The sequence below is a fragment of the Suricata suricatta genome, chromosome 3 (assembly GCF_006229205.1).
Source record: "Suricata suricatta isolate VVHF042 chromosome 3, meerkat_22Aug2017_6uvM2_HiC, whole genome shotgun sequence".
NCBI lineage: Eukaryota > Metazoa > Chordata > Mammalia > Carnivora > Herpestidae > Suricata > Suricata suricatta.
Genome location: NC_043702.1, coordinates 69,150,478 through 69,163,992, shown reverse-complemented (window position 1 = coordinate 69,163,992; position 13,515 = coordinate 69,150,478). Strand labels below are relative to the sequence as shown.

General features: G+C 34.1%; 1 protein-coding gene across 3 annotated transcripts in view; it reads right to left on the bottom strand.

Annotated features, from left to right (window-relative positions):
• Positions 1 to 13,515, bottom strand: part of LOC115287783 (lymphocyte antigen 75) — a 128,914-nt gene that overhangs the window by 51,518 nt on the left and 63,881 nt on the right. For all 3 annotated transcript variants that reach the window (XM_029934508.1, XM_029934509.1, XM_029934510.1), the window contains exons 24-27: positions 7,860 to 7,989; positions 6,428 to 6,654; positions 2,629 to 2,794; positions 829 to 996 (exon numbers count right to left, since the gene is read on the bottom strand). In XM_029934508.1, coding sequence (XP_029790368.1) covers positions 829 to 996; positions 2,629 to 2,794; positions 6,428 to 6,654; positions 7,860 to 7,989 — 691 coding nt within the window. The remainder of the gene's footprint in view (positions 1 to 828; positions 997 to 2,628; positions 2,795 to 6,427; positions 6,655 to 7,859; positions 7,990 to 13,515) is intronic.

Genomic DNA, 13,515 nt, shown 5'->3' with positions numbered 1-13,515 from the left:
TGGTCTAGTTTCATTCTTCTACATGTTGCTGTCCAATTTTCCTAGCACCACCTGCTAAAGAGGCAGTCTTTTCTCCATTGGATATTCTTTCCTGCTTTGTCAAAAATTAATTGACCGTACATTTGTGGGCCCAGCTCTGGATTCTCTACTTGGATATAAATTTAAAAAAAAATAATAAAAAAGAAAAGAACTTCCCACAGCTCCCAGGTCCACTGCTGAGAAGTCATCAAGCCTCAGTGGATCTCACAGAGACTATGTGAAGAGTCCTGAGAGCTACAAGTGTAAAATATGCATTTCTTTTTATTTTTTAATTTATTTTTGTTTTTGTTTTTTTTATAGTTTATTGTCTAGTTGGTTTCTTTTTTTTTCTTTTTTCTTTTTTTTCTTTTACTTTTTTTCCATAATATTTTATTGTCAAATTGTTTTCCATACAACACCCAGTGCTATGCATTTCTTTTAGGCAGAGCTCTTCTTTGCTTTCGATTACTTATCTTAGGTTTCAACCACCCACATTTGCCTGCAGCCTAGCTTGGTTGAACATCCAGTTCTCTGCTTGGTCATGTCATTTCTGTGACTTTTAAAGTAGAACTCATTTTGTTTATACATGTAAAGACAGACTAGTTATCTAACGGATAGGTAAAGAAGTAACTCCTATATTCTCCATTTTAATTAAACACAAATTTTAATAATTTTTGTAGATAATGTAGAAATTAGGAGACAAGTATTTTTGAAATCTGGTCATTGGTACTAATTAAAAATACTTATAACACACTTGGGTGAGAATTGTTTTTCTAATGAACAAATGTAATGACCACGTAAGATACTTACTCAGATTCTGGCATGCAGAATGAGCTTCATCTGGTGTTACCACCCGATATTTAGTCTTTCCTATCATGAAATTGTAGCAACAGTTTTGAAATGGTATCCACGGAGTTGATAGAACAGGAGATGGACACTGAACACTGTCAACCAGCTTGATCTCTTTTTCAGTCTCATCTAAAAAAGTAACAATGGTAAGAAATCTAATTTTACATGTAAATGTTAAATCCTGTTCAGAGTAATTAGACTTGATTTGTAGGGAATATTCAGAAAGCCAATAAATAATAGCCTAATGATGCTTGTTCTGTTTATACTCAAATATAATGTGACCTCTTAACTGGGTTTCTGTAGGAAGGAGTTTATTTAACATAATTTCTTTCCCCTGCTGTGGAGTGAGTGGGAGAATATAAAACATGAGGTGCTATTAGGTTAAGTATTGTTTCTGTCTTCCTATATCACCAAACCTCAAATATAAGGGGCACCCTCAGAGACTATACAAGGATATTAATAATAGGTACCTAACTATAACTTTGGGAACTCGTCTTCAAGTTTCTGGTTACTGGTATCTTCTCCAATTTTAATTTTTTAATGTTTATTTATTTTTGAGAAAGAGAAAAAGAGAGCAGATGGAGGGGCAGAGAGAGAGAGAGAGAGAGAGAGAGAGAGAGAGAGAGAGAGGGAGAGACTCCCGAGCAGGCTCTGTGCCATCAGCAGAGAGCTTGATGCAGGGCTCAAACTCACAAACTGTGAGATTATGACCTGAGCTGAAGTCACTTAACTGAGTGAGTTACCCAAGTGCCCCTCTTCTCTAATTTTAAAGGTACATTTTATTTTTTATTTAATTTTTAAACGTTCATTTTAATGAAATATATGATGTTCTAAGTTGTTGCTTTAATGAAAACAAACAGAAATAGTTGAAAATCTGATTATGGTTTTTATTATGAAAAAGACATATATTCCAGGAGATGCAAATACAGATACAGTCTACTCAAAGCCAACAAACAGATTTAATCTGCAGGAGAGACCACCCAGTATATCTCCCAGCTTGTACAACTCCTTTGGGAAGTAATCTTTTCTTTCTACTACCAACACACAAGTGTGGGCCCCTGGCAGCTGTAAAGCCACTTTACTCTGACTCCGCGAGAGACTGCATACCTTACTCAAGCCAGCTACATCAGATTCTCTCTAAGAATGTGGGAAGTGTTATTTAGGGATAGTCAATGCATTGTTAGTTACGGCTATAACTGAAAGCTAGGGAGCTGCCATGTTCTACCACGCACAGATAGAAGCAGGAAGTATAAAAAGAAGAGTGCAGATCCACAGAGAGAAACAGAAAGGATAGGTGGGAGACACACTGATTCCATTCAGTTTCTGGTTCCCATTCCTCATGAGGCTCAGCTATATACATATTTTTAAGGATCTAAGTGTCTCTTTGGCTTAAGCTGGCTTGAGCTTGCAAACAAACGAATCTTAACAGTGACTCTTAAAAAGGAAGATTGGTTGATGATAAGAATTACTAAAAATAATTCCCGCAAATATGAGTTTTCTATAGAACTCAAATACAAAATATAAATAAATTAAGGCTAACGGGGATTTAAAACTCAAAGGTCAAGTACCATTGTCAGCTGACAAAAATAAAGATATAACATGTCTAAAATGAAAATCAATAACAAAGTATTTAATATATAAAAATTCTACTTGGATACAATTTTCACAACAAATGTTGTAAAAAGTGGACATGATTATAATTTCAAAACCAGATTTTACAAAGCCATCCTCCATAAATTAAAATATTTAAAATTAGCATACTTCCTGGATAGTAGCAAATAGCACCTGGTTGCTTATGTTCACAATCAGATGTTTTCCAGAATCCATCAGTGTCTAATATTACACAGTCTTCAAGTTGCTTATTGTTTTCAATCCAGCGACTAAATTGAAGATGTTTCCCATCTGACCAACCATAGTTGAGCTCATCCTGTAAGCAGCAGAAATACAGTTCAAGTGGTAATACTTCATGTTATCTCCTTTGTATTATTTTGACCCTCTTGCTCAATCTAATAACTTTCAATTTTATCTTATATTTACCACATAGTTACATAGCACTTACTATGTGCCAGGCACTGTTCTAAGTGCTTTGCAAAGATTAACTTACTTAATCTTCCTAACAGCCATATGATAGGAACTATTACATTTATTTCACAGATGAGGAAACTGAAGGTATGTAGTGTGCCCAAAGTCACATAGAATGTATACTGCAGTGCTGGGGTTCTAATCCAGGCCATTAGGTGCTAGAGTCCATGGCCTGAGTCATTATGCGAGGCTGCCTCACAATTAATTGGAACTGTTTGTTGTTGGAAGTCAGAAAAAACAATTATGTAGTACTGGAAAGAACATGGGCTCTGGAGCTAAGCATATCTAGTTTGAATTCTGGCTCAGTCCCCAATTAGTTTTTCATCTGAGTTTACCTTGCCAAGTTTCCATCCCCTCATCTATTAAACGAATAGGACACTTAACCTCTCAGGGCTAGAATTAGTGGGGTAATGTGTAAAACATGTAACTCAGTGGTCAGTTGGTACACAGGAAGAGTTACATAAATGTTGGCTCCCTCCCTCCTAACCCTCACTCAGGCCTTGTAGATCTCACGCTGCTGTTTTTATACTTCTCTTTATAGAAAAGCTTCCTCATTCACTAAATTCTATTGTGTGCTAAAAGTCGGTGAACATCTATCTTTACATCCTGACAAGGGTCTGACCAAACACCTATCTTGAGAGAGGCTTTACAAAATAGGTACAAAAGTCCAGGGTATGAACCTGTTTGAGCTTCTCAAAGGTGCTGCCAGAGCACCAGCCCTTACACAGTGACCCAATGAACTAAGCTGTCTTGGGGCCCAAGGCGATTCTGCATCACTGGTTTATTTGGAGTATTGGGCAAAGCCCACAAACAGTATCCTTAGTGAACCATAAATAGCAAAGATGTTCAGGCTTCAACACCACCAACTGTTTCATTCTGAAAACTGTTCCCCACCAGAGTTCTAGTTGTAACCTTGTGGCCTAAGCCCCGTGGCCTCAAATGTGCCCCTTTGGCCATGGGATGTTGCTTGTACTTGATATTACCCTGGATTCCTTCACCTTTGTTGCACTCAAACCTAACCCAGGTACCCGGGCCTTTGGAACTTCTATTCCTCATAGATAAATCACCACACCCTCTATCTCTTTGCTGAATGTGATCTCTCTTTATTATGACTGTAAGTGTCTCTTTGCTAAATTCTTGACCTTAATTAAAACCTGGCTTTTCAAGGGAATAAGTTCCTTTTAACACCCGGGGTCAGGGGGAAGCTGTTTATTTTTCCATTCTCAGATACTGCAGGGCTAGGAGAATGGGAGAGCAGGTATTTTTTGTCTCCTTCAGTCATTTCCTTTGAGGCTTATGCAAGCTCCCAGATTCCTTGCCTCTCTCTGACATTCACTGAGGACTTGCCTCCCTGTTCCCCCCTGATACTCACTGAGGAGATACACCAATGGTCCAACCATTGACTTGCAGACGTTAATGTTCATGTAGGTGATTCATCCAGTTCCCAAGCCTTCTTGACTTGCTCTATTCCTATGTGCTTGTACTTTTATGTACTTGAGTGACCCACGGCCACCGCCACACTCCAACCTTTAGACAATCCAGGACTACTGCTGGCCTTAGTTCAGCCAACATCATTTCCTGCATGAATTTCTATAAGAAACCTCTAGACTACTCATTTCCTTACCCACCTTCTGCCAGTATAATTCTTCTAAAGTAAAAATCTGATATTGTCACTACCAGGCTTAAAATCTTTAAATACCCTTCTGTTGCTTTCAATGTAGAATGCATCCTGTCCATGTTCCAAACATTTAAGGCATCTTATGCAAATACATAATAAACACACACATAGAATAGTCAAAGAGTGAAAGGAAAAAGAGAAACATAGGTACAAATTGAAATTAGGATAAGAAATAAGGCAAAATCCTTATGTGGTGAATAAAAAGTTACAAAACAGTATGACTCTAATTATCTTAAAAATATATACGTGTACATAGAAAAAACTTACACCAGATTATTAAATCACATTTATCGTAGATACTGTGATTATAGGTGATTTAAATTTTCTTTTAAAAAATTTACTATAAATTTACAAATTTTCCACAGGGACCTTTTGTTTCAAAAGGTTAAAGGTGATTGAAAGTAGGAAATGTAGTAACTTATTACCACCCTCACAAGAGACACACTGATGGGTTTCACATAATCCCAAACACTGAAGAGGAAATAAATAAATGCAATGTTATGAAAGAATTGCTACAGTAAGTCTTGAAAACTAGTTCAAGCTGATGATCTGGCTTGATCTGAAAGTCTTAGAGAAACCATTACTTTAGAGAGTAATTTCTCAATAGTTTTAATTGAGCTTCTAGTAAATGCTGATGATAATGAATCCAAAATTTGTCCAAGGGAATGTTTACTTCTGAGTCTATTTTAAGTTTTTTCACCTATTCTCGAATTCGACTCTGGGTGTGTACTAGGACTAAATCACCGTCAATCACATTTTTCTTCCCTGCAGCCCTAAAACCATCTTGGTATATACCACATTGGTATATCGAGGGTTTTCCCAAGGTATATATAACTTAGGTTTGCTTCACAATGCAATGCACTCTTCTTTCCTACTCTGTCAATTACCCTCTCTCTGAGAGTAGAAAATTCTGGTTTTGGTGACTTTTACCTAACTAGGCTTCACCAGTCATGCACTGTGCAGATGCAGGGGGCAGAGTTCACATCACAATCTTTGTAAATGGCACCCCTATGCAGAGCATAATGTATGCAGCCTCACATACATATCTTCCCCTTCAATACATCTCAGTGGGCAGAGTATTAAATTATTATATAGAAGGCCTAGAACAGAGACAAAAACGACCTACATTGCCAACAGAAATACTACAGCTTTATTTATTGTTTTTTTTTAAACTATAGCTTTATTTAAAAAAACTTATTAATTGTAGCTAAATGCTTCAGAAGCATAAATGTTCCTGCTTATGTGACATGTTTGTAGCTTAGCATTGGGAATTAGCAGGAGGCTAGTATTCTTTGCTGGGCTGTGAAATGAACTACAAGTACTCAAGACATCCATCCAGGATCAGGCCTTGAGCTGTGGTGAAACACTATGCTAATCCCCTTTTAGAGAGGCTTAATTTTACTCTGTTGATTCTGAAAAGGATAAAAAGACTTCATCAGAAACCATAGTGCTTCTACACACTGAAACCCATCTGATTTTTTCATTCTTCCCTTCCTTTCTTCTTTTCATTGGCTGGGGAGAGCTGGCAGTTCCTGATTCCAGCTCAGTCTTTTACTAGAATAAAAAGAAGTGCTCATCAACCTATGTCCACTAGAACTTCTTAATCTAAACAATAAAGCACCAGATCTTTCAACAGTGGAAAGATGACTGCCACTAAAAATCACACACTTCATGAAAGCTACGTACTGGAGTAAGATTTTACAATCTCCGTGTTCTTTTAGTCTGGTATGAGAAACGCTGCATGCAACAAAAATTTCACATTCTGTCACCCAATGCTGGCAGTTGGGACTGAAAACTTACGTCTCGACTGGAGAGTCCAATCCATAAAGAAGAGTTATGAAGGACCGTCTGCACAGTTAGGAATGCCTGCTGGTAAGGGTCCGTGATGCTCACCAGGTGCATGTTATCTTTCTGACACTCCTTCAGAGCATCAAACCAAGTCAGACTCTTCGGGATTATTTTGTACAAATTATTTAGATACTTTATCGTGTCTGAAGTATTCTGCAAGGTCTGTCTGCTTTCAATTTCTGTGTGTAAAGGAAAAAAAACCACAAAACCACCCACTCTGCAAGGCATGGAACATTTCTTCATTTCTCCTTAATAAGTACTTTAGATATTACTTTTCTATTCATTTATTTTAGATTTTGGTTAGAGAAATAAGTATGTCTTGCTGTGTGCCTTAGGTAATATGTGTGAGCCACATTCTTTTTTCTTTTTTTCTAAAATTGGAACAAAATTCTGTTTTTGTTCATCTGATTTAGGAAGGAAAAGAGTATAAGTAAAACTAGGCTGCAATAAAATTACCATTTCAGGTTGGTGTCAAATACCTTCTTTGTTTGAACTCCTTCAACAAGAGAAGGTGTTAGGTGTTCTCTTACAAAGTTTTCATCTGGAAGAGCTCCCATGAAACAAATGAGCAAAACAACCCATAAGAGGATATATTGAATTATTGCTTTACAGTACTTCCCTGAATGAAGGAAAGTACTTTATTCAGTACTAAACAGTATGAGACAAAGGAGCATGGGTTAATTTAACAAAAAGTTCTTTAGAAGTACATGAATTATCTACATGAGGTTCTCACTACATGACAAACATTTAAAAATTTTTATTTATTTGTTTGTTTATTTAATTTATTTTTATTTTGGGGGGGGCAGAGGGAGAGAGAGTAAGAATTTTCAGCAGGTTCCATGCTCAGCACAGAGCCCAATGCAGGGATCAATCCCACGGCTGAGCTCATGACCTGATCCCAAATCAAGAGTTGGATGCTTAAGTGGCTGAGCCACCCAGTCATCCCAAAAGTTTTTTTTTCCAAATCATTTATTAAGAACATTGTGATCAGTGAAAACGATGTGATACTTTATAAAAACATTTTTTTGAAAATATGGATGATTTTTATTAAAATTTTTTTTTACATTTATTTATTTTTGAGAGATAGAGCATAAGTTGGGGAGGGGCAGAGAGGGAGACACAGAATGTAAAGCAGGCTACAGGTTTAGACCTATTGGCACCAATACTTCATTTTGATATTTAATTAGGTAAAGCAATGACAGTTAAAAAAATTACATTCTGTTTGAGATAATCTGACTCTCTGAACCAATATGAATTTAGCCATGTTGAAATTTTAGGGAATCTATATGTTTACCAATTAAATCATTTATAAGATTTTTGTGAAAAAGTACTATATATATCTAACAGCATAAAGTACTATAGTTATCTAGATAATAATTTTTACCTGAATATTTCTGACAGAGAAACAGAGTGTGGTATTCACTGCAGGAAGTAAAATTCCATGTTCCAGTATAAGGTGACTTTTGGAGGTTGAGCATTAGAGCACAGTGGTATTGGGACTCTTCCTCAAAAATCTAAACAAAAGGGCAAATATGTACAATAATCATGAAACTGTCTGAAGATCCCAGCAAGAGAACTTTATATTCCAAATTGGATTTTTCCTCCTGTAAAAATTTCATTAAGAAACTGACCATGAAATCACAAGAAAATCCTCAAAAACTTCCAAAGCATGGGAAAATGCCAATTAACTTTAGAAATTATAAAACAAAACAGTGACACTCTTGTTAAATATAAATTCTTAACAGATAAAGAAAAACTGGCAGAAGCAAGATTAAAACACAATTGTAGTAATATTTAAAACTCTGCTATCATTCTTGACATTTCAAAGCAAAAAAGTAATGATTATTAATTCAGTTTATTAGACTGAATTAATTCAGTTTATTAGTAATGATTATTAACTCAGTTTATATGACAAACTGTATATTACACAACAGAGAACTCATCTTAAAGCTTTGATCCTCTACTAGTCACTATAAAAACACCCATAAATATCTATTTAGATTTCATTCTCTGATCACAAATCAATAATACTAGGTATGAAAATTTATTCAAAGTATATTGTTCTTATATTTTTTGTATGCTTGAAACATATCACACACTTAGAAAAATAAGAAACGTAAGCTTATCCCAAGAGTTACCAATTTTATAAAAACACATACACAATGCTACACAATAAACACTAAACCAAAATGGGAATAAAATAATTATAGGAAAGAATAATACCACAAGGGATATGCATAAAAATTTTATAGAGGCAAACATGTGTTATTATTATTTTGAGGGTTTTCTTTGAGTATAGTTGACACACAATGATACATTAGTTTCAGGTGTACAACATCGTGATTCAGCTTCCCTAGTTGTTATGCTATGCTCACCACAAGTGTAGCTACCATCTGTCACCATATACTCCACTTATAACATCATTGACTATAATCCCGGTGCTGTGCCTTTTGTTCCTGTGACTTATTCATTCTGTCACTGGGAGGCTGTATCTTCCTCTCCCTTTCACCCATTTGCCCATCCTCCCACTCCTCTTCTTCTGGCAACTATCAGTTTGTTCTCTGAACAAACATTCACAGTTTGCTCTCTGTGTTTATAGGTCTGATTCTGCTTTTTGTTTGCTTATTCATTTGTTTTGTTTTTTCACATGACTGTTTTCCACATAGTACTGGAATGGTATTTGTCTTTTTCAGTCTGACTTATTTCCCTTAGCATAATATCCTCTATGTCCATTCATGTTGTTGTAAATGGCAAGATTTCATCCATTTTTATGGTTGTGTAGTATTTGTGTGTGTGTGTGTGTATGTGTGTGTGTGTGTGTGTGTGTGTACCACAATTTCCTTATCATTCATCTATCAGTGGATACTTAGGCTGCCTCCATATCTTGGCTATTGTAAATAGTGCTGTAATAAACATAGGTGTGTATATATCTTTTTGAATTAGTGTTTTGGTTTTTGGGTGAATACCCAATAGTGGAATTCTGCAAATATATATTATTAAATGTATTCTGGTTTCTAAAGGAAAGTGAACTAAGAATTGAATAAAGAAGATTAGAAAATGAACAAAATATAACTTGAAGAAAAACAGGATAGAAAATGTAGTAATATTTGTAAATGTACCTCAAGTAATAGAAGTAGACAGTGGAGAGAGGAAAGAGAAAGCCATAACACACCAATTTTGTAAAAATCTGAATAAAAAAGTAAAAACACAAACAAAATAAGATATGGAGATTTAAAAAGATAATAGTATGCACAATTTTATTCTAATACATTAGAAAATCTAAATGGGGGTACCTGGCTGTCTCAGTTGGAAGAGCATTAAGAGGACTCTTAATTTTGGGGTTATGAGTTCAAACCCCATGTGAGATGTAGGGATTACTTAAATAAATTTTAAAACTTAAAAAAAAGAAAATATAAATGAAGTAGGCAACTGTCTTGAAAAATACAAATTAGCATAATGGTTATAAGGAGAAGCAAAAAATCTAAAACATACCAGTAACTTTGGAGGAAATTGAAAATTAATACTAATAGTTCATTTTAAAAAACTACATGTTAGAGAGCTAAAAGCTTTAAATGGATTGTCTATCTAATCCTCACATTGTATTAATAGTAGGTGTTACAGTGTCAGAATTTACAGATGAAATATTGAGGCTTAAGAAAAGATAAGTGAACTTCCAAAGGCACACTAAATGGCTGGATGGAATTCAAACTCAATGTGACTCTGGAGTTTAACCATTCAACTACTACAGCAAATCCCTTTATTACTAAAGAATGATCTTTAGAAAGTAGCATCACATGATTTTTTAGGTAATTCCTTCAAACTTCCAGGGAAAGATAATTCTCCATGCTAAGTCATAATTTCAAAACACAAAGGCAGAAAGCCACCCAGTTCTTCTTAGAAACTTGATGTAATCAGAAAAAAATCTGACCATATAGCATAAAAATTAAATCTATAAACAGAGATGAAAACATTCTCAAATAAAATTCTAATAAATCAAATCCACTATCCTAGAATAATAATCCATTCTGAGCAACTATATTTTATGATAAGAAGATGAAAATGGTTTAATTTAACTATACTACATTTTTAGTAGATGCTGGAAATAAGCTCTAGAAAATTCAGTACTTATTCTTAAATAAAAATTCTAAATAAGCTAGTTATAGAATGGTAAAACAAACAAAGAGTAGGCATCATATATAACAATGAGAGACTTCTGACAGTCCAGAAAATCCAGAGCAAGTCTAGGATGGTGGTTATTATTTCTGGTAGCACTACAGTTCTGGAAGTCTGATCATATATAGTGAAGCATGGACAGGTATTTGATCATCTAATTAGGAAACCCACCCAAAAATCTAGTGAAAAACTCTGAGAAGTAATAAGAGGCTTTTACAAAGATAAACGTCTATGAAATAGATATATAAATATACCCAAACAACATCTAGCTTTCTAGATGTCAGTGAGAAAAATCAAGAAAAAAACCTCCCATTCTAGAGAAAATGAGACAGAATTGCAAGAACTGCACTGAAGGCTCTGAAGAAAGACTTGAATAAATGGAGAGATATATTATACCATATTTTTAAATTGAAAGGCTAATAAAAATGTTAATTCTTCCTAAAATGTTGTCAAATTCTCATGAAAAGTTTTTAAAATTTAATTGATTTAGTTGCAAATTGACTAAATATATATGGTTTATTTAGTCAATATCTAAAACTATTTTTTAAAGGTATATATTAAGGCTAACTCTTCCTACTATATTTTTTTAAATGTGAAAAAATTATAGTATTTAGATCAGTGTTATAGCACTGAAAGATTATATCACATATGTATACATTTAATATATGATAAAAGAGGCATCCTATATTGTCTTTAACAAATGGAAGTGTATGTAATAAATGATGTTAGACAAGATTAGGGAAAAGCCTTAAGAATTCACTGACAACATATACCACATACCATGGCTGTACCATGCTGTCAGGAAAAAAAAGACAAATAAAATATAAGCATATATTTAACTAACATTTGCATGATGAACTTTAATAGAAATGTGAAAAAAAAAGGAAATGAATAGATTTGAATGTACACACATGCAAAAAAATCAGAACTTATTTCTATAATATTTTTGGTATTCAGAGTTTTAAAGAATGTACTTGAATATTTTTAGTAAACACAAGAAACATAGAGTTAGTATGTTTAATATTTACACAGTAATAATGTCAATAAGAAATACATGAAGACAAAAAGGAAAAAAGAAATACATGAAGGCTTTGATAAATATTGGCAAAAAATAACATTTATATTTGATGAAATTCAAATTATCACTGAACTCCTAGAAGTTTGTTTTCATTAGATATCAGAGAAATATAAACAAAAATATGATATATTTAAATTCCCAAATTAGCAAGAATTTTTAAAGACAGTGCCCCTTACAGGCAACATAGTAAACTAGCTAAGAACACTGGTTCTATGGACTCCTGGACCTAGATTTAAATGTGACTGCACATGTGGCTACATGATTGGGGGCAAGTTACATGATTCTTTCTGTTTTTACATTTCTAGGATAGAGCTTTTCATATCTATTGTGCAGATTAAATGAAGTTATGCATATGATGCATTAGTAAAGTAATTGACACATATTAGCTGATCAACAAATGTTAAAATTGTTAACATGCTTATATGAATAAAATGGCCATCATAATATATTGCTAAAAATATATAAACCCATAAACCTTTCTGGAAAGCATTTGGTGATCAGAGCTACTTATATCTTTTGATCTGGCTTTATGGCTTCCAAAATCTATCTTGAGGTAATCTGAAATATAACCAAAGATTATGCAAAAACTGTTCATTGTAGCACTATTTCTGATTGTGCAAAAACGGGAACAACCTAAATTCTCTCACATATCTACCAAGAAATATTGTGCAACTGCAAAAACGCTTTTCAAGTATAAAACGCTTTTAATGGTATAAGAAACTATTATATAATACTAAATGAGAAAAGTAGAATACAATAGTATATATACAATGGTAGACAGACTATGATTTTATCTATGTCAGAAAGATAATATATGAAAAAGCCCTAGAAGAAAAAATGCTGAAATACTTATGATTTACTAGATTAGGGTTCAAATACAGTTTGAGGCTCATTTAGTAGGTTGTGACATCAATTCAGTAGATCTTGACTCACATATGTGAGAATGAAATAGGATTGGATAGCAGAAGGCGAATAGCTTAGACTATACTAGCCTACAGTAGAATAGAATAGAGAGAAAACATCAGTGGGTTATGTAGTCAGAGTAAGTTGAAACATCTGTTTCAATTCAATATTATATTTATATTCATGTACTAAATGGCAATTTAAATGTATTTCTTACTATGGGGTTATAGTAGAAAGCTTGAAAGCTACTGGCCTAAGTATAAGTAGGATCAGGGTTGACAGTTTTCTTTATTGATTTACTCTTCTACAGCTTTCATATTTTCTATAATAACCAAGCATTATTTTAATATTTACTTTACACATAATTACATATGACTCAAGAGTTCTCTTTGCCACCAACATCTACTTTGAGCAAAGTTATACTGCATTAGGAACATCAACTAACTATTGTCCAGGCATATCTTTGGAATTTGACTTTAAAGTTAATTTCTTAATCTTTGCCATTGTGCAAAAGGAGGTTTATATCCAGCAAATAAGGAAGACAGAAGCAGCGGGCAGCAGATCATGGTATAGGGTAACTATCATTAACATAATACTTCTTCCCCTCTATAGCTTCTTTATGTATAGCTGTTCGGGGAAAATGATTACTAATCACCAATTTTCTACTTTTGGTCTCAGGAGATAGCCCCAAATCCCAAAATGTTAATAAAGCATTTATATTTGCTTCTATTTGCATCTTACTACTTGATGGCTTATGGTGGTTGTAAAATAAGTGGAATGGAATCTGAAGGTACTATAAAAAAACTAGGGCATCTGCTTGAATGCTGGGGAACTCCTGTTCTTCTTGTGACAGTTTTATGATATATCACTCATAGGTGATATACTT